The 22,122-nt window shown below is 36.7% G+C and overlaps 1 protein-coding gene across 4 annotated transcripts in view; it reads right to left on the minus strand.

Annotated features, from left to right (window-relative positions):
- RAP1GDS1 (Rap1 GTPase-GDP dissociation stimulator 1) overlaps positions 1–22,122 on the minus strand; it is a 90,591-nt gene that overhangs the window by 13,143 nt on the left and 55,326 nt on the right. For 2 of the 4 annotated variants that reach the window (XM_064711036.1, XM_064711037.1), the window contains exons 5-7: positions 12,677–12,823; positions 4,757–4,885; positions 2,326–2,451 (exon numbers count right to left, since the gene is read on the minus strand). In XM_064711036.1, the coding sequence (XP_064567106.1) occupies positions 2,326–2,451; positions 4,757–4,885; positions 12,677–12,823 (402 nt within the window). The remainder of the gene's footprint in view (positions 1–2,325; positions 2,452–4,756; positions 4,886–12,676; positions 12,824–22,122) is intronic. The other 2 variants (XM_064711039.1, XM_064711038.1) reach the window with 1 other exon arrangement.

The raw sequence follows: 22,122 nt of genomic DNA on the forward strand, positions 1-22,122 counted from the left end.
TGGAGCTCTTCACTTCTAAAAATGAGGATATTTCTCTACAGCAAACTTCTGGCACCTCAGTCATGGCACAGCAGACTCATAAGGACTGTGCTGTGTTCATGCTTTCCAAAGACAGACAGTATATCTGCCATTTGTTGAAAGGGCTGCAGGAGGAGTGCAGAAAGGTCAAATCCAAAAGGTTGGGTTGGCAGAGAAGTTTGTTCTGGAAACTGATGAGGCAAACTAATTTCTTAGCTGTTATTCAAAACAAGGCTTGAGAAGGTAATATTTTTTTTTCAAGTGACATAAAATCTAGGAACAATATTTTTTTCTCTTTTTTCTAAAATAACAAAATATTTAACAGATATTTCCCTTGGAATCTTCTTTACATGCCTAAACTCCCTTTCTGTTAAGAGGGAATGGCAGGCTGTCTTATGCTATGTGAGGTCTCTTCATACATGGAAGTGATTCTGGTAGTTTTTGCAGGGTGATTTTGAAAAATAGTCACAAAGCTCTGCAGAAGTGTGCAAAAGAAGTGGATTTCTCTGTTTTCTACATGAAATGATATTTTTGCAAAAAGGTGTTAACCCAAGTTAAAATATTTTTAGGCTAGGGCTTTGGAAATATTTTTTCATACAGTTTACAAACCACATTTGGGAGAGGAAGTGTGTTCTACCTCTGGTGAAGGATGTGTCTGACTCTCAGTTTCCTGGTGTCACTAGGCTTTTTGCCTGAGTGACATTCATTGTTCCTTTAAGAGCAGCCGACCTTCTCATGAACTTTGTAAGGAAATGCAAAATATCCAGTTGGGATTTTTTTTTTTTTTTTTAAATAGGCTCTTTTGCACTGAGGTGCTTTAAAAAACAGAGAATACCCTTAGCTATAGAATACAGGGTTGCAGATGTTCTGTGATTTGAAATTGAAATTGCTACACCAGCATGCTAAGTCAACAAGTAAATTAGAAAAAAACCTTAAAACACCCCAACCACCAAAATCCAGACTCTCTGCAAATACTCAATTGAGATGTTTTTCCTTTCTGACCTATTGCTAATTATCTACAAGGAAAAGCACCTAAACAGTACCAGCAAAGTGAACTCATTTATGTATGCCTTGAATCCACAGTGGAAATGTTTTTCTGACTACCTTTCAACATCTGAGCATCTGAGTCAGGGTCAGCAGCAGTGAATTTCTCAAGTCTTATTGCAACTAAAAAACATACTCTGAGAAAAATTAAGCATTTGAACTGACATATATCAAACACACAAAAAGTTCAACCCTATTTTGTGTCATTCTGAGGATGGAACTACCTGAGAGTAGATTTTAAGTTATTATATAGTAAATTGTATATTTTGGAAAAGATGTTCATTTTTAGAGCTGAAAAAGAAATTGATTTTCCATGCCACTTAAAAGTCAAAATACCTTTTTAAATTGAAGTGAAAGTTCAGCCTGACTTATACTTTGTAAAACAGACACACACAGAGTGTGCATGCACAACAGAATGGATGAAACATAAATCTGAGTTTGCAATTCTATCTTTTAATCTATTAAATTAAAAAAAGCTTTAATACTGAAGTGGTTAAAATGAGGTTAGAGAGTCATCAAATACTGTGATGTCTTCCCTTCACAGAACTGCTTCCCACATCAGTCCATCTCCACTTGTTAACTCATTTCTTTATTTCCATCAAGGGCAGATGATACATTGTACAAGCAACCTTCGTCTGATCCCTTGTTGCTCTGGAGGAACATCCTGGAGGGGTGATCAGGGGTGCACATCAATTCCTGCTCTGTCCTGAGCAGTGAGTCAAACTCCCAGGGGCTGCCTGGGGCTATGTAAGATACACCACCAAACACCCAAATTAAATTCATATGATCTCTCAATGAACAGTAAGGGCAGAGTGTCCAGTCCTTAGCTCTGCAATTGACATACCCGTAGCAAAAATAATGTTATAGGAAATGGAACTGCCAGAGGCTCTGCAATTCCAGGAAATGATGTCCTGGTGCTCCAATGGTCTATGAACACTTGAGCCAATGTTTGCAGACAAATGTTGTGAAGCTCTCTAAAAAGCAGCTTTTGATATTCCCACTGTGGGCAAAGAGCAATAAAATGTAACATAATTGTATACAGAGTGAATCAGTGATGGAATTAGCATCAACAATGTGCTGGCTCAACAATTAAGACCATTCACTTTTCATGACACTACAATCACAAGGATCAGCTGTGGTGGCTTTGGAAGGAGACAGCCCATTACTCTGCATTTAGTGCCTGAAAAACACACTGATATACTGAAATACAAAATACACATAAGAGAATGAGTAAAAGATAGAGTAAGAAAAAAAGATTCTCACCATTTTCTGCCAGGGGGGCCAAAACTTCAAAAATCATCTCTTTTTTATCATGCTCTATTTGCTTCTTGAACAGTTTCACAAGCTCTTCAGCAATGTTTGTGTAGGCAAACTGCTCCTTACTTGACTCTGTGAAGCAAAAGGAGAAAATCAGTATAAAGTAAACAAACCATATTAGAAGGTAGAACTACTTTCTCTCTTTGTTACCAGGTTTATTCAGCAAGATGACTAACTGCTCTTCACAGACAAGAGCAATAGACTCATGCTTGTCACAAAATGAAAATATAAATGTCTAAGACTTTAAATGTGCTGACCTGAAATAGTTATGGTTAAGGCTGTTAAAAATATATAAATATATGATTCAAGGCTGTTTAGTCTGGCTTTACTCACCAAAATATAAGCTAGCTATAGAAACAGTAATAGTACAAAAAGAAGTCTTTGATTTATCTTGTTTTAATAGAAAGAAGAGCAGGTTATATACTGCATTTTCTATGGGAGAGATGAAGATTTGCACCAAATGCTTAAATATTTTCATGGTCTCATGATGGTGACATTTCTTTTGAAATCTGTGTGTGGCTGTTGCTGGGCCATCTCACACTGCACAGATACAGCATAAAGCAGTTTTACAGAGGGGCGAGGTTCCTATCAGATTAGCCAGCAGGTCTTCAAATGTACATTCAACAAAAGCATCTCTTATTCCATTGCCTGTATCACATTCCTCCTCACTGGCAGTATTACAAGGATGCAGGTGGCAGGGCTGGTGTTCTGCATTCTCCAGTTGCCACCTCCTGAGGGCCATCTGTAGCCAGAAACCTTCCAGCACCTTTGCTATTGCTCTGACAGATGCTTAGGGATTACTTTACTGTAGAACTGACCCCAAGGACTTAGGAAAAGCATGAATGCAGTCCTGGACACTTTTGTGCACATCTCATCATTTTCTCTCACTGTGCCTGGTTGCATAGTATATTCTTTGTGGATTTTTGATCTTTCCAGTATTTTAGCAGATCCATCACTGGTTTGTGCCCTGCTTTGACACAGAATTAGAGTCATATAATGCTTTTCAAGGGATTCTTACAATGCTGTTGTCTTGTAAGTGATGAAAAATGATAACCTCACCAAAAAAATTCCCTGAAGTTACAAGGCAAAAATAAAATAATACAGTTACAATGTGATTGACTACTGCTTAAGGGAGAATAAAGTATTACAAAGTAAATTAATTTTGTGCCAGTCTTAAAGAATGAGCACCTTTTCAATGTGTATGAACTGGAAGTGAAGCAGCTGCTGTAAAGTTTTTCCCATGGTTCTCATTACTCAACAAGAGAGAGCTGGATCTTTCCAAAGAGGGGAAGAAAATTCTCAGTGAGTCTCCCATTTATCATATTTAATATCATTATGGTTTTGGTTGCATTTAAACACTAGAACTTGCAGTGTATGACTCTTATAATTTCTGTTGTGCAGACACAGTAGACAGTGCCCAACCTGCACACCTCTGGTTTGTGCTACCTTGATGGCTTTTTCAGCTGTGATTTGTTAAGAAGAATTGTCTCCTGTAAATAAATTTATTATGTGTATGATCAAACTAAACTAGGTAACATGATACTTTCTCTGGCCTTGAAATCTGTGAACTCAGGCCACCAAGTACTACAAACTCAGAGATACATATTTTTCATATTTTGAACTGCTGAATGTTCTTAGATGATATTGTAAGTGCTATGTGTTATTTACTCCAGTGTAAAAAAACCCCAACTCATAAAACTAGAATTTCTCCAAATATGTTAGCAAAAGAACAACATAAACCACAAACGTTAATAAAACACAGGCCTTAACAACCCATTGATTTACACATGGTTGAATTCCAATGAAAACTGATCTGCTTGAAAAGACATCAGATCAAAGCAGGGCCACAAACTTCAATTTAAATGGAGTTCTAACTAAAATTAACATCTATTCATGATTTATACATGGAGGTATTTCGACTAGAGTATATTAAAATTCTGTACCTAAAATAATACTGTATGTACAGATTAATGACTGTGCCTGCCTCAATTTCATTCAGAGATTTTCATGAGCCAAATTTAATCTCGATAAAACTTTGTGGAGCTACACTGGGATACAATATTTATATTATTAATAAATAATTCACATTTAGTAGCAGTGCTATGGAAATACTGTTTAGATGATTTAGAATGTGCTTAGTTGAACTGAAGTGCAGTAACATAAAACATAAGGTGGAATTAAGTACCCAAATAAATTTCAGTAACTGAAAGGGGAAAAAAAAGAGACAACTATATATTCTAGAGAAAATAAGCAAAAATTACTTGTCTATTATTGTTGAATGTACCAAAAGGACTTGAATGAGCTTTTGTTAGTCTTTAACTAAGACTTAACATTATGAAAACTGGATGTAAATTTGAGATTAGTCTTGTGGACTTACCGAGTTCTGCTAAATTGCCAAATGCAACAAGGCACATTTCTGTCAGAGCTGCATTTTGGCAATGAATGCCCAACAATTTCACTAACGTAGGAATAACACCCATATTGATAAGCTGTGACTGCAAGGTATCTAAATAAAAAGAGAGTACAACAGTGAATTAGCATTTCTCTTCATAGTACTGTTCTTTTAACCAAAAAAGCATTTTTCACACAAAGCAACTTCTAGGCTAAACAGCATTAAAATTTCTGTCTCCTCTACTCTTCAGACTAGGATTTGGTTCAGATTTGAGATATGGACTCATAATTCTTGTCCCTGGCAATGGAGTGTACTTCCAGAAATACTCCTTCCTGATCTGTTCATAGCGTATAATGAATTATGCAGCTACTGACAATTTTGTGGTTATCAGGTTCCTAATAAATGTCAGGTTTGATTCTGGGCTCACTGAGACTAGCTGACTGAAATTGACCTGAGCAAGATCAATGAAATAGTGATTTATCTGAGAGCTTTTTCTATATACTCTTTTTAAAATTAAAGATCAAAACTGGAAAATTAAAATTAGAATGAATATAAACTGGCACTGAAATAAACATGAAAAGTTTCATAAACACAGGAAGTCACAATGTAGATTATGAAGAGCTTGAGAAAAAAGAAAGTTTAATAAAGACAAAAATGGAAGGTTTAAGAAAAGTCCTTAGAAGCCATTCTGATAATTTCTTGCACAGGATGAAAGTTTATAGTATTTACAAGTAAGAAAAGTATTGCTCCTAGGTGTCTGCAAATAGAAAGATGCTCTGATGGTTAGGCAGAAACATGATTGGTTTAAAAGATTATTTATAACAGTATTTCCTCTTACACATTTTACCTATAACATAGCAAAGAAGAAAAACATTGTTTCACAGTTGAATAGAATGAAGCAGACATAAACATACCAGATGTTGTTTAGTAATTTTCCTAAGCATCTTTTTTCCCTTTGTTTCTAAAGCACTTCAACTATGTTTAAATGTTACAGACTCAAAAGACAAGGATCCAAAGCCCAGTGATGTCAAGAGAACTGTATTACTTAATTTAGCTTTTGGTCAAGCCCTACTGGTGAGTTCTGGGGTGGGGTGGTTTTTTGTTGTTTGTTTTTTTCATTTGTTTGGTTGTTGGGGTTTTTTTTTAGTGTGGTTTTCTTGTTAAGGAATTAATTCTAGGCAACTGAAATCAGTTGGAATTCTCATATCTGTGACATCAGAGCCATAAAAAAAGCAGATTTTTACAGGGAGATAAAACCATATGACATCTGAAGTTTAACAAATTTAGAATCATCTCATGTTCTCAAAAAACTCCTTGAAATTTTCATATAATGAAAATTATGAAAGCTTCCAGAATGTTTAGCTCATTTGTATTCAGTATAAAATACTTAGATAATAATTATGAATTTGATGTACCAAGTAAGTAAATGGCATGGTTATTATAGGTTATTGGGGATAAGCAGGAATCCTTATGGCTTGACATCTTTAAAAAAACTGTATTACTTACCAGTAACTGAATTTCCTTTTTTTGGGGGAGGGATTACCTCTTCCACAGATTCATGGTCTTTAGTGAAATTTATAAGAACGCCATGTCAGACACCAAAGAGCTGTTGAAGTTGTCAAATTTCAGGTAAGTACAAATTGTACTAGCGCATGCATTGAATGCCATTTTACCTCTGGCAGATGTGTGAGTCACTACTACACCCTCCTACTTCATTCCAAACTGACTGGAAAAATCTGTCTTTCAATAGGAAACCTGGGGAGAGCGGGAGATGGAATGGTTCTACAGAGAAAATTGTTGTGTAGGAGAACTCAAGTTACTGGTAAATAATCTGTTTTTGTCCTTGGTTTGTGATTGTCCCCTGTAAACACTTAAAAATTCTGGAGGAAAACTGGTCGTCATGGAGAGTAGGAGAACAAAGACACAAACCACAAATGCCATAGAAAATTATTTGGAAAGAAATTGTTTTGTTACTAGACTATACCTTTAGTCACTCTAAAAATCTCTTTATCCAGCTGTAATGGATAAAGAGACAATCTCTGTGGACTTCATTCCAACATCAGAAGCAAAAACTCTCCATTTTGAGCAGGTTTTTAGTTCTGCTGTCTCTTTCTTAATATAAAATATATAAAAAGCATGGAGGGAAACCACATAATCTTTGAAAAGAAATAGGAATCTTAAGAGTCAGATAGAAAGATATATCATTGTTCAAGAGAGCACTGGCTAAAGGACCTCTAGAATTTCCAAACTAAAAAAATGAAAGAAAAAAGCATATTCTAAAAAAGAATAATTGTATTGGGTCAAATGTCAGGTATATCAGACTCCATACCAGTCTGATTTTCCCAGAATAGAAGGATGACATCTGAGTACAGGAAATATCTACAGTGATAAGAATGGCATTACAAGAATTGACAATAAGGTAAACATTGTCTTAACAGCAGTAAGTGTTAATTTAAAACTTAAAATTTTCTCCTTTAACAAAGACAGGGCAACCCTGTGAGTCACAAAGGAAGCAAGACTTTTGAAAATAAAAGGCTGCCAGCAGCTATTTGCAGTGTTTATACTTAAGCCTGGGCTTGCCATACAAATTCTGGACCTGACATTTACATCTGTCATTATCACCAACAGGAGGCTCTTTCTCTAGCAAAGTCTATTAAGCATTTTAAGAGAAAAGTATCAGGCATCTCACTGGTATGGAGACCCACAGCACTTTTTATTTCAGATAAATTAAAAATATCCAAGTGGTTCAGTCTCAGCTAGAGGAACTGCCAGCAGTTCTCTCTCTGCCCTAGGAAAACCTCAGACTAGGTAACTTGGACTAACTGTGTATCTTGGCCTTTCACTGCAGAAATTGTAAATGCCTCACTAGAGCGGGAGACCATTTTGGGGAAACATGCATCCATCCTACGATCAGTTGCCTGATACAGGACTAAAGTGAGCCATGATGCCAGGCAACGCTGTGTTTCAGGATGAAACAGCACTTCTGTCCACTTCCTAAGCAGAACTTTATGCACAGAGAGCAGGAAGCATGAAAAACTGAATTCCTCTCCTGAATTTATGACTTAAAACCACAATTTACACTGCTATCACGTGTTGCACTGTGTCTGTGTGTTCTTTTGGGGTGAAAAGCACTGACAGTGATGCTGTACAGATGCATATACAGGTAGATAAAAGGCAATCAATACATGCGCCAGCACAAAGATTACCTACCTAAAACTTGAATTTCAATGGCTCCATGTCCTTCGGTGACACACATGGAAACTCCAAAGAGTAACATCTGAGGAGAATATCCCAAATTGAGAACTTTATTGGGGACATTTTAGTTAAAAATGCTGATTTAGGCTAATTCATGATTTTGAAAAGAGTTTCAGAAAACACCTCATCATTTGTGTCCCATCAATAACTGTGATTATAAAACTGAAGGAAAACTAGTTTTGTACAAATTGATGGCATAATTTCATACCCTAGAGAAACCTGCTTGCAATCCCCACAGCTATGTTAAATCATGACAGAACATAAAAGTGATTCTATTGATTATCTCACTGTGGTAGGGAACATACTTTTTATCTGTTTTTGCATACTTTAGGTTACTTTGCAATTCAGTATATTTAGGTCTTGAGCATGCTAGGCATCTCTAGCTGTGATGTAAATGAAACAAAATGACAAGCATGAAAATTAGCAAAGGTAAGTCTTAGGAGGAAGCATTACTGAAATATTGCTGTCAGACCATAATAATGGTTCCATAAATCTCCCTTTCATTTCTTGTATATTTACATAGCTTCTGCAGATGGTCAACAGTGCACATCAGACACCAATATTCATTCCAGTTGCTAAGAGTTTTGTGAGAATAAGAAGGCCTCAGCAGTTGTATGATTTAACATCAGGATGTCACATTTTACGAAGGTGCTGAAGGAAAGACAATCTCGACAGACTGAAGTTTGCTATGAAATGAAATGAGGCAGCAATCTATAAAGGTAATTATTTTTATCTACATATATATGCTCACATATGTAAATGTACATATACTTTCACACAAGCATACGGTATCCAGTTAATTCCTGATCTCCAATTTGACTATCTAATAAGCCAATTGGCCTAGTTCTTCCATAATTTCTGCATTTCTTTAAAAAGACTTCCTGGTTTGTTTTAGAGATCTCAAGAGACAATTTGTTACCTTATGGACTGATCCCATTTACTTGCAAAAACTCTTGCCTCACAGGATTATGGGATCTGCAGAATAACCATTCATATTTGTAACTCTTTTACATGAGTGTTTGCATATGATTGTTAGTTTTATTAGATTAGTTATTAGTTTTCCCCTCTTTATCCAAGCCTGCTTTGCTTCTTGCTCTCAAGCAGATTATTGGCTACACAGAAACTAATAACTGAAAGCAGGGATGAGCTATTTGTGTCTGATTGAATTTGGCTAGTAAAACAAAATTATGACAAGAGGGTTGAGATAACCTGGGCTGAAGGCAAAGGGATGTTTGCCATCAGAAAAAAAACCCTCTAATTTCTAGCAGTGCAATTAAATATCAGCACTTTTTTATAAGCTTAAAAGAACTGCAAGAATTGCCAAAGTTTGAGTTTGTTGTCTTAACAATTGTAGTTACTATTGAAATGATAAGATACCAAGGAAGCAAAAATCATTCCTGAACACAAGTAGATGACGCAAGAACCTTGTAAAAGGATTCCTATTTTTAAAGCTTAGACAACACTGTTATAACTGGAGTTACAATTGCAAGCTGAGTGTCCAGAATCAGGATGAGATAGAAGAATGCTCCATTAATTTGCTCTGTTTAGGAAAAGGAAGTCTTGTAGCTGCTCCTTTGTTGCCTTTTTTGTAAAACTCATGTGTAATAAATCCCTTAAAGTACTCCAGACTGAGTCTCTCATGTTTAAAAAAATAAAGCAGTTGATAGTTACTAATAATGAAGTAGTAGCTATTGGAAAAAGAGGGCAATTAGCTGACTGGGAATGGCAAAATGCTTGGAATCAACTAAGGCAATTTATATAGTCTTTTGCTCATAAAATGCTGATGATTAGAAAATATTAGGGTGCTCACAGATAATTAGATGCAACTATCTGTGCTGTAATGGTCCTTATCTGGATAGCTAGTACAAATTAAAAGAGTGCAAGTCATTAAGAGCAGTTAAAGAAATCTTCCAAGTCCCCACCTGTAACTTTTTAACACAGCATGCCAAGCTGGAAAAGATTATAGAAACATGAAAAGAGAATGCAGAAGTGCTATTTCAAAGACTGAAACACTTCCTCCTTCCCTAATATATTTTCTTTTATTTTTGTCCAATTGGTTTCCATAACTACGGACAAAGAAATCTGTGACTCTAGGCTGCAATCCCTTACTGCTCATCCTTCCGCAAAACCAGTGCAGTGTTTTATCTTCTTTGTAAGTAGCTGGGATCAAACATTTGCAAGTAAATCCCAAAAATGGTATTCCTTAAGTTGTGACTACAATTAACTGTCAGGGCAATCTCCATTTTGATGTTTAACAGGTTAGCAAAGAACTGCACTTAGTCAGAATATTATTCAGCTGCTGCTGCAATGCATGGATGTGTGTGGTTGACTCAGGCTCCTAGTTGACACTGACTGCTGTCCTGAAAATTCGTGGTGGCCCACAGGTGGTATTTTTAGACCAGCTCACAATTACGGTCCAATTGTACTCGTGACTCTTAAAACTGGCAAGAGAGGTCAACTACCTCATTCTGCATTCACATGCTACAGGTATGGTTGCTAAATTTTCTTCTAAAAATTTAGTCCTCTAAATCACTTTTTTTTTTTTTAATATTGATTTGTCATATTATTTGGGGTTTAATTTAATGGTTGCCCCAGTCAGCGAGCAAATTCACAATTTGTGAAAATAAGAAAGGCTCAGCAGTTGTATGATTTAACATCAGGATGTCAGATTTTATGAAGGTGCTGAAGGACACAAATCTAGAGGACACAAATCTTAGGCAGTCTACCCATGAATGCTGGGCCAAACATAAGCTGGGTTCCTACAAAAGGGACCCTTCCTCATGGAGACAACCAAGTGTGTGGAGTAAGGTGGAGGTTTGGTAAACTGCCAGCACTCCTCCCTGATGGTAGAACATGGGGCTGGTGAGCACCCTGACCGAAGAGCTTGGAATACTCCTGCATTTCTCACTTCTGACACTGCTTCAGTGGCTCCTGTGAATAGTGTGAGATGAAAGATGTCCTTTAGCAGAGAGGAGAGCAGCTAGTGAATCCTCCTGGCTGTCACTGAACCACACAACTGCTTTATTGATTGCATCAGAATAAGCTCTCTTACTAGATGGAATGAGTCATTTATTCAGTGCTCCAACAGTTAAGCTGTTCAGAAGCTGCTTGTTTGGGAGATTTATCTCATAATTAGTTTTCCTTGAGAAGATCTACTGGGAGCTTGGTCACTGAAGCAAAACTGATAACAGTATCTGTACACATTGCTTCTAGATTCATCTGTCTTGAGCTACCTAGTCTACTGTATGCTCATTAGTCTTAATTAATACAGAGCATTCTGGTAGCTTAGAGGTGAGAATAGGTATTTGCTCCAAATATTGTAACAAAGAAAAGTACTGAGTTAACACGATGAAATATAATAAATGTGATACTCATGCAAAGTGGTCAAGCAAAACAATTCCTGGAAACTATATGAAATGAAGGAACTAGAAAGCTGCTATTTAGAGAAGATGGAGGAAATACTGTAAACAAGAATCCTTACATAATACAAAGAAAAGAGGAGGAAAAAACCCAATGTAAGAACAAGTGAAGGAGATGAGACACATACAACAGTTATATTTGGAGCTGGATGAGTAACACAAAGAGCTGAGATCTCCAGAGAGATGGCACAGAAGACACATGTGGAAACTATGCTAGAAGACATGATAAAGCAGATTAAAAATATATACAATAAAGCCTATGGACCATCCTGAAAAGTAGAAAACTTTTGGGGACATAGGATTGGAAAGTGAGTTACAGCAAGTGCTTTCTTTCAGGAAATGGTGAGTAAATAATAAAGAAGATATTTCTTCCTAAGATGAAACACTGCAATTCAGGAAATGTAAAACAATATAATTATTAACTGTATTTGTAATCTGTGCCATTGCAAGTCAGGAGAACAGCCTCTCTGTAGCCTTCCTAATGTATTCTATTTTCATTTTGAAAAGTTGAAAATGTGTGAATGCTTTAAATATACTTTGGCACATTAAAACACTTGTGTGCAGAAACAAGCTAGGTACTAGTTTGTACAACTAATGTAGAATGCTATTGTGTTACTCTCATTGGTCAAGGGTTTCTCATTTAATATACTCTCAGGTTTTTGTCCCAGTCCCTAAACATCTCCACTTAATGGGATAATGAACATAAACATAATTTGTAGACACGGAACAGTGTTGAACAGACCAATAAATGATTTCCCATTTACTTTAGAACAGTGTAACATATGGTTTTACATACATTTCGCAAGGAGAACTGTTTGGCATGTGCACCCTTAAATAATTAACAACACTGAACATCTACAACAAATTAGTCTTATGATGTTGATACTATTTGAGAGAGGACTTAATGTAGCCTTCTAATTAGCTTCTGTAAATCTGTGTGAAGCATCTTTATGCATTGCTTTTAGATAAAGAAGTAAATTCCAGACGCTGATCTTAAAACTTCACACAATTTATGTTATATGGAATTGTGTCAGGAATATATCTAGTATTTTTGAGAACATAATTTTACTGAAACAGAAAATTGTATATGTGAATTAGGTCCCTGATCTCTTCAGAATAACTTAGTGTTAAGCATCCACAATGTAAACCTACAGATGATTTTAACTTTTTATCTTTTTTTGTTGGGGTTGTTCTCCTGGTAGACATAAAGCAAACTTTCGGTGTTGTTTACCATTCTCATTGCTATAGTTCATCAGCATGCCACAAAAGACAGTCAAGAGCTTCTCACTGGCTGGATCTGTTTTACTGCACAGTGACCTTAAATGGTCTACTACAATATGTGCACCACCTGCATGGTCAACTGCGTTCCTGCCCTCATCTGTAAAACAAAGAGTTACATTAAAAAAAAAAAATGAAACCAATCCCCACCATCGAATCCCGAACGTAACAGTAATCATACAAAATGAAGCTTTTAAACAGAGTGAAGTCATTCCACCAGTGTTGTCAAATTCACCTAGAGAGATGCCTGAGGGCCAATTTTTAGTGCAGCAGAGCTAGGAAAGTTAAAACACCTACAACAAAAAGGATTAAGCACCTGGCACTAATACCTTTGTAGAGGAGTTCAGTGTTTGAGGCAGAGCTGCTGGAGCTGATAAATAATAGTCTGAAGATGCACTGAGTTTTGCCAGAGGGAGGTTCTGAGCACTTGACACAGCTTAGTCCATATACAGGTAAATCACTCTTGCTGTTACACAGATCAAGAAATTGAAATACAGAAAATAAATTGCTTGCATTACTTAAAAACAAAAAGAGGAATAAAATGGACAAAGCAGACAGAGGTGCTAGTTCCCAGTGGCAATTGTTCATGCACTCAGTCTGCCACACAGCATGTTCTCTGCACTTCTGTAGCTGAAATTTAATACCACTATCAGATACTTTTTGTGTGGCTAAAAGAAAAATTTACTCTGCATCTATAAAAGACCACAATGTTCTGAAGGATTGTAAATAACACATCAGAATCTTTGTATGGAACTCTTCGTATACAACAAATCAGATTTGACACAACAGTGTAGGAATAAAGGAAAAATAGGCCTTCTATTACAGTAATCATCAATACTGCTTCCTTCCCTAGCAGTAAGCAATAAGCAATAGACAACAGTCAATAAACTAAATTCCAGGGCTTCCAAAAGGAGAGATTTCCATGTAAGCTATCACTGGAATCAGCTGGAAAATCTGAATGAAAACAAAACCTTGTGGGGGGGGAAGGAGGAGGGACTCTCTAAAGTTTTGCAATATAAGAAAAAATAATGCCCTCTCCTCAATTTCTCCATGGCCCCAAAGCAAATCTCCTCTTCTCCTTGTTATTCCCATTCTACCATCCCTCCTCTCTCTCTCCCCATCATATGTGCAAGTCAAGCACCAAGTTTTCATCATTCTGCAACATATTCAGCATGAAACCCAAGGCTGTGCACATTTATAATATGATCTTCCACTGTAAAGTGTTCCACTGCTCTGCAAAAAGAAACTTCTAAATCTTCCAGTTCTTGCTAATACCATTCATGAACTTTTTATACCCCTTATACTATATATAAAGAACAGGATTCTAAGTATTGCATGTAGGGACTTCAGAAAATTTGCTGAATGGAGCTGAAGGAAGGGTAATTCTTGGCAGGTCTTAAATTATTAGCAAAGTAGAAAGAATTTTGCAGAATAAATTCACTGCCATGACTGTTTGCTCCTTGGACAGGATCAGGATGTCAAAAACATGTGTTTTGCTGCTGGCATGTCTACTTCATTTTGAAAAAGGAGAAATTATAATCTATTAAACAGTTAAATTCAAGGTAGGACTCTGTGTCAAGTAGCAACTATTAAAAAAAGGACAAACAGAAAAGAAATTTCTCATATCCTTGATGCCATAACAAACATAGCTGTAATGCTGAAACAAAAGGAAGTCCTACGTGAAAATACAGTGAAACAATATAGTCAGGTGTTTAGACTCAGTGCTTACATGTACCAAATCAGCAGAGAATAAAAAGAGATTTGGGTTGGAATATTCAAGCATTCTGCTTTATTTATCCTCTTCTGGTATTTTTTACTAGAAAATTTATGTAAATACATGATTTTGTATTTAACTCATCTGTTCTGTGAATCAAAACAGGTATGCAAAATGAAACTGAATCACCGATTCTGGATCACATGGACTGAATGTGGTCTTCAAGTTACTATCATGCAACTTAAATCAACAAACAAAGATGATAAATTCAGGTAAGAATCACATTTCAAGCTCAACTTGGTGTCTTGATGTTGATGAACTACATGTAAAATATGTAAGCAAAGTATAATAGAAAGGTAGAGTTTGGTGAGTGTTTGGAAACAAGTGTTAAAACACACACACACACAAAAAAAAATAGTTACAAGCTAAGTTCCTTACCTGGACAGAATTTGGCAGAACTCTACTGAAAATTACTGTGTGATGATATTTTATGAAAAATTTAAGTAATGTATCCTTTAAATTCAAATATCTCTGGTTTGTTAAAAACTGCTGCACAGTCTCTCACTTCAAATACATGACAAAACTCTTATCCACACAATGTTTTTGTTAAGTAAACAGATCACCAGCTTCTGCTGTACAGACAGCAAAAGTAAAGGAGGAAGATTCAGAAAAAAATCTCACTCCAAGAAATGTCTGGCCTTATGGTACACTCAAAAAATTAGGTACAAATGAACCTCAGAACGTGGCAGACTGTAAAAGCCAGCCTTTGACAGGACTGCATATGCTGGCAGACTTGTAAAGGAGATGCCATAACTGAGTGTGTTGTTCTCCCTCTTTCCCATGCTGGAGCTCACCCTGCATGGCTGCTCCTCTGCCCCAGGCAGCTGAGTGAAGCACAGACCTGGGTGAGTGCTATAATTAGGATCTCCTGGTGCTGCCTTCTTTGCCCCAGAGGATTAACTCAGCTCATTAGTGCAAGGCCACAAAGAATCCTGTGCCAGATGTCGGAGGAAAACCCTGAAGGTCCTGCCTACCCACTGCCAGCACTGCTGTGACACTGCAGCATCCCCAAGCACAAAGTGTAGTCCTGACTCAGAATGCTTCGTGTGCATTTCACCAACTCGCTTCTCACTAGTCCTCTGTCGCTAAGGAACAGATTTTGCGCACAAGAATACTCATCAAACTCCCGATCATTTACAGTCAAAACAAGCCCACAGCATGTTGCTGAGCCTTGTTCTCAATCCAACTATTACCTTGCAGTTCAGCAGCTCTATGAACTCCCACACTTAACGTGCTTCCAAGCCTCCCAGAAGCTGTGTTGAATTTTTTTCCCTGTGACCTTTTTAAATAAACATTTTCTATTCCTAAGAGAACAGCGATTGAACAGTTTAATGACAGCATTCACATTTCTGCTTAAAAATGCTTCTCTGCAGCTCACAAAGGGCAAAGCTGCTGTATAGCTTTTTAAAGTACATATAATGCAGTCTAAAGATGCCAGAATGAGAACCTAAGAAACCAGACAGATTAGTTTCCCTGTAAAATGTACAGTAAGATTTATTACAGGATGAGTTATTACTTCACAATATTCTCTAGCCCAATTCAACACAACTGTCTCTAAGAATTAGTACAGTCCCTTTTTCTATCCTGAGTTGCTCAAAGGAGTTTTATACAAAAAAGGGTTTTAAGTGGATTATCAAATTACTGTAACTGTTGACATTCCCTCTATGAATAGTTTTGTCAAATCTTTCTGTTGCTCAACCGTGCCCAAAGTCAACAACAAAACTTTTTTAATGTACGGGATTGTTAAATCTGTACAATGCAGCATTTAGAGTGGTTTCAATTTAATTTTCCCAAGCCATTTGCATCACTTTCCCTCGAGTTTTTTTCCCTAATTCACCAAGCCCTAAAACAAATCATTAAGTCACAAGATGTTAACAAGAAAAAAAATCTAAGTCAGGAAAAAAGGTTGTGCCATAATAGAAAGAGATATGAGAATATATTTAGGCTTAAAAAATACACCCATTTCTCAGATGATCAGCTAGAAAATAATTTGATGACATTTCTTAAAAAGAAGCTTTTGGGCTTTAAGTATCAGATTTATACTTTGAAATGTTCTAGTTTTGTCTTGCAACTGGATACCCGCATTATCCTTTCCCCAGTTCATGTTCTGCACAATTATATTGGTTTAAATAGTTGCATTGGTAAAAATGGTGCAAGTCAGGGAGGAAAAGATCATCAGCACAATCAAGGTCCCTGATTTGTATAAACCAAATTGCCAAGACAGCAAATTTGGGTGACACGGGAAAAATACAGTATTTATTTAAAAATTCTTTTTACTTGTGCAATGATCAAATCATTTAAGTGACAAACTGCCATTTTAATTATGTCATCGTTATTGCTTTTAGCTACAATCCTGCATTTTTTCACCAAAATATTGCTTAGATTGGACAGTGCTTTACAGATAACTCTTTCTTGCTTTTCTTAATTAAAAAAAGAAGAACTAATCTACATTAGCCCGAGTTGGGGGGTGGGAGGGACTGTTCTTTCTACGTGTTCTATTTTTATTTTCCCCTGTTTTTTAATTAGGTCCTCTCTGCAAGACCTTTGTGGTGAGGCACTCATTTGCTCCTGCTGCTTATTCTTTCACTTGAAACCATAATGGTCTGATAGCAAACTGGCTGCTGCAAGGAAATGATGATGTGACAGATATTACAAACATGTGTAAGGAAAAAACTGCAAGAGTGGAACTCCAAGGGAAAAAAATCCTGGTCACATGTGGAAAAAAAGAAAGGAAATATTCAAAAAGCAATGGCAAACCCTGAGCTAGTGTAAATGACATTATCTATATATACACTAGAAAAACACTGCCACTTAGATAAACTGGAACTTTACCTTTTCTTTCCCTGCCTGAACACTGTAAGATTAAAACTTTCCACACAATTCTGTCATTCAGTTTTAACACTTGACTCTACTTTTTATCCTCAGTCCGGTTTGTGTATGCTTGTTGGTCACTGCCCCTGTCAGGTCTCTGACTGCATGACTACAGACCACAACCCTGTTACACAACACACAGTAGCATGTCATTAATTTTATTTTTCAAGGAAAGAAAGCTTCATGTGATTATACCACACTACCATTGTTTGCTGCTTTTTCCATGTCTTCTGTGCAATGTCTAAGAGGGACATTACACAGCAATATTGTATTTTGAGATTCATGTTTTAATAGTTTGAAAGATAATTTTTGAGATTGCTCTGCCTTGTACTGCAACTTCCCTTTCCTTTATTAATTCCTTTAGGAATTATACTGCTGATTACCAGAAATACAGTTTTGTTTTATTTGATTACTGGTTAAAATCAATTAATGTAATCTTAAAAGCTTTGCTTTACAAAGAAAAAAACAATCTTGAATTAGTTATGTTTGCTTCAGATAACAGAATTGTCCTGTAGTTAGTACATCTTAAAATGCTGGCAGCTATCCTTAGCCCTAAGGGTAAGCATTGAAGGTACAGTTTGATAAGCTATTCTTTTAGAATAATTGCTAAAATAATAAATATGTAAACAGTAAACTAGGAGAACATTATCTTTTAATACAGCACCTTCGAGGACTGAAAATAGGCAGAATTGATCTTTGTGGATAAAACTGTTGCCAGCAATTTTTTTTGGCTGATGACAACTCATGCAGCAGTGTATTGGCCCTCTTATGCAATTAGTTTATACTAACAATCAAATACAATTTTTAAATGTATCCAAACAGAAATCTAGAGATATTTTTGGTAGACTCTTCATAATATGTTCAATATGTGGACCACAGGATCTCAGTGCCATCAAGCCCTAATCTCTTTCATGATTTCTTTTGTTTACAGAGTGAGGAGCTTGGCAGAACATTTGAAGGGAAAGGTAAGTGTGCAGGTATTGAAATCTCCCTAATGCTGTGTTGAGATAGCAGTCAAATACAAGCTGGATCCAAGACCAGAATTCAATTTCATTAACATTTGCTTATTAGTCATATTCCTCTTGTGTCATATTAATACAAGAAAAATAATTTGTTTCTTATTTCAGACAAAAGAACAGTGATGAATTTACTGCTCAAGACTTCAATACTTTACTTCCAGTCAAATGGTACTAGTGGATCTGATATTCTAATACAGCAGCAGAAATGTTTTTATCAGCAACAAGACATACAACACTACTACACTCAGTATTGGCAAGTAATTTGCTCTGGATTCCAAGGATACTTCAGTGTGTAATTAAAATGTAGTAATTACTGCTACTAAATTCTGTTTGAAATTAAAGAAGCCAACTTAGAGAAGAAGAGAATGTTCTATGTAGATATACTAAAGTCAGGTAAAGGTCCTCAAAGCTGAATGTAGCTTTGCCTTCCTTTTCATATACAATATGCTTGCAGCAGACTCTTGAGTTGATTTTACGACTCTATGAAACTCCTTAGTAATTCCATTGCAGTCAAACAAATTACTCTAGGTTTATGAGAGTAAGTCAGAGCTGAAGCCAGCTTAGTATTTCATACAGCACAAAATAAATCATGGAACCCAATTACACAGTAAAACAGCAGGCAGTTTTTCTACACTGGAAAAAAAGCATTTATAGAGTCTCTTGCTATTAACAGAATAGACCCACACACCACAATTAATTTAGAATTCCTACTCCCAGGCCTGCAGTGCAATGTTGTCTCAGCTTCAAACTCTCCAAAAGGAAGGGTGTGAAGTGAGCATGGCATGGTCACAGTCATGGTGCAGAACAGGGGTGTGCTGCTGGCTGCTACTGAAAGGAGCCCAATTGAGCTGTGGGTCTCCACCAAAGCAGCCAGAGGAGCTGTCCCAGAAAGTGTGAAACCCATGGGGATTTGGAATAGGTTGGGAAAAGCCCAAGAAGGAAAAAGTAAAACAAAAGCAAAAGAATCAACCATAAAGCACATTTGTGGATTCTACTAGGGTACTTTTCTTTTCCTGCTAAAAAAAGAAGGACAATTATTCCAAGAATTGAAAAAGTAATAAGTGGATCTGGGATCTACAAACAGCTAAGGCAAGTCCTGGATGTGGGGTCAGTGCTACTTGTCCCAAATCATGAAGCCTAGGAGGAGCCGAGCCTGAGAACTCATAGGTTTTGCATCACCTCTCAAATGTCTTTTTTTCTGATGATCTAGAAAGATTTCCTCATCATTCTGATTCCATTTAGGCCAGCTGTAAAATAAGAAGTTAGAATAATATTGTTTAACTGCTTCCTAAGAACATTCATGATTAATTGCTAGTAAGAACTCTATATTACTGAGGAAGTATATGTTGGCATACATACACTCTAGTTTCCAGCTGATGCAATACTTGTGTGCAGAGCCTTGGAGAAAAACCTGCACAATCAAGGACCTCTGAAGTAAAAATGCTGTGGTAATGCTAAAGGTAAAGCACTATTACTTTACAGTCAAAACCTTGAATTTTTGAATTCTCTGCAAGCAAAACACTCAGTTTTCAAGCAACAATCTAAGGACTCTGGTCTTGATATCTTGGTATTTCTTGGGAAACATCTTAGTAGGTGGCATATGCATTTGGTAGGATCCAGTACAATGATAAGTGAAAAATTGTGCTAAGATGCTGCCTAGCTGCATGAATCAGGGTGACCTTCATGAAAGTGATTAGCCAGTAGTGTACTATTATCTATATCAGTTGCGTTCTAGGATTCTGCTGGTTTTCCATATGGTGATGAAAAAGGTTATGCAATTTTTTGAAGAAAACTGAATTTGACTTCTTTCCAGTATGTTTTACTTTAAAGTGTCTGATTTCCTCCTGTAGATCTGAAATTAGTCGCATCTCCTGAGAAAACACAACTGTACAATTGAGCTGTTTCTTATTTTTGTACTTAGTCTTTTGTACCAGATGCCTGCAAGAGATCTGTAGATTCTAATAAAATAGGCAGCTGAGGTTATGTAATTTATAGCATGTATAAGATCTTTTTGATAAGATGTGATAAAATGTTCATGTTCTGGAGTTGGGGCTGAGATGAAGAGGGATCTGGTTTTATGTGAAAGGTCACGTAGCTGAAATTCAGCTAGGAGGCTTGCCATCAATACAAGTAACACTGCATAGATAACAAAGAAATACACGGCTTGGAAATGAGAAAAGGACCCAATAAATCTCCTGCTAAGAAAGGTAGATAAGCAGCTGTCAGAGGAGATATAGAATGAGCTGGCATTTTTAGCTTCTTTCCAGCTGTATAAGATGGTTACATACCAAGTATGGTTGCTAAGAACATGTACCCAAGCTGGCGGTTTCATGAAGAAACAAGGCTGTGGTACAAAAAGAAGTAATTTCTGGATTACACAAGGTCTCTAAACACTACCATTAATATGTATATTATGGAAGGACAGAATGGGAAATTTTTCATTCCACTACAAGATATATGGAGAGTTTAATTTCCTTTGCTAGTTTTCAGAACATGTGAATGCTCTAAACAGCAAGAAGGAAATATTTTCTAATGGGTAAAAGCTTAATCTAATCTCAACTGAAGTCAATCAGAATGCCTCCCTCTAGTTTGTATGGCTTCTGAATCAGGCTCTAAATATCCCAGCCTTTCACTTCCTCTTAGATTATCACTTTTATAGCATAAGTATGGCAGCCTCTATCATGTGCACAGTGCTATATAAAAACACAGAAAAATAGTTTATCAATCACTTCAGAACTGAAGTATTTAACAAGTTACCTGTGCAAAGATGACTGAGATTAGGATAGTATGTGCATTGCAAACTTCATGATAAAAAATATTGTGAGGCTATTATTTGCTAAGAAAATACTACTAATTTCATATAGCATCATCATCTACTAAAATTCTTCATAAAACTTATTTGATTGGCCTGATCTTTCACCTAGACAAACTGCACTGGTGTGGGGGTGTCAGAGTAGGAGAGAGACCTGGCTACAGACAGGTTTTGTCTTTCTCTCACATTGTCTTGTTGGTCTTGCAAGAAACTATTTGAAAACTGTAGTCTCAGTTTCCCTGTCCCCCATGCACTTGATCAGCCACATGAGAGCAGTCACCAGACTCTTCCCAGGCTACTGTGAAAAAAGCCACCAGAGAGAGCTGAAGGGTGTACTAATCACCAGGGTGTTCATTACATGATCATGAGGTGCAATTTGGATAATGCTTTGCTTTAACTTAATACCCCAATGGCCAGAGCTGATGGTAGCAAATAATTCTGCTTTATCTACAGCAGAATTAGCCATTCTGCACTGTCTTAACACATATCTTTTTGCAGCAAGAACCATATTGAACATAACCTTTTCAAAAAATGGACATGAGATCTTTACATTGCATGTGGAGCCAAGGTGCAGGGAGAACGTAGAAGAGTTTGGGAGGTACCCCTTATTTATAACATCTGTACCTCTGTAATGTCCCTTAAAGGGCAAACTTCCTAAAGAAACAGCACAGGGAGGAATGACAGGAGGGGATGGACAGACAGACACTAGAAAAGTACCTGTAGTTTGACTCATGAATAAAGAGTGGTGAGGCAGCTAGGATAGCTGTTATGCTCTGTCTGGACAATTCCTAAGAATTGAGCTTTGATTATAAGCAAAACCATATAACTGGTGGTTAAAAGGAAAGAATGGGCGAGGAAATTTGCACCTAATAATATAGGTCTGATAAAATTCTGCCCATGAATGAGGCCAAGGATTCTGTTGT

The sequence above is a fragment of the Zonotrichia leucophrys genome, chromosome 4 (genome assembly GCF_028769735.1).
Source record: "Zonotrichia leucophrys gambelii isolate GWCS_2022_RI chromosome 4, RI_Zleu_2.0, whole genome shotgun sequence".
Classification (NCBI taxonomy): Eukaryota; Metazoa; Chordata; class Aves; order Passeriformes; family Passerellidae; genus Zonotrichia; species Zonotrichia leucophrys.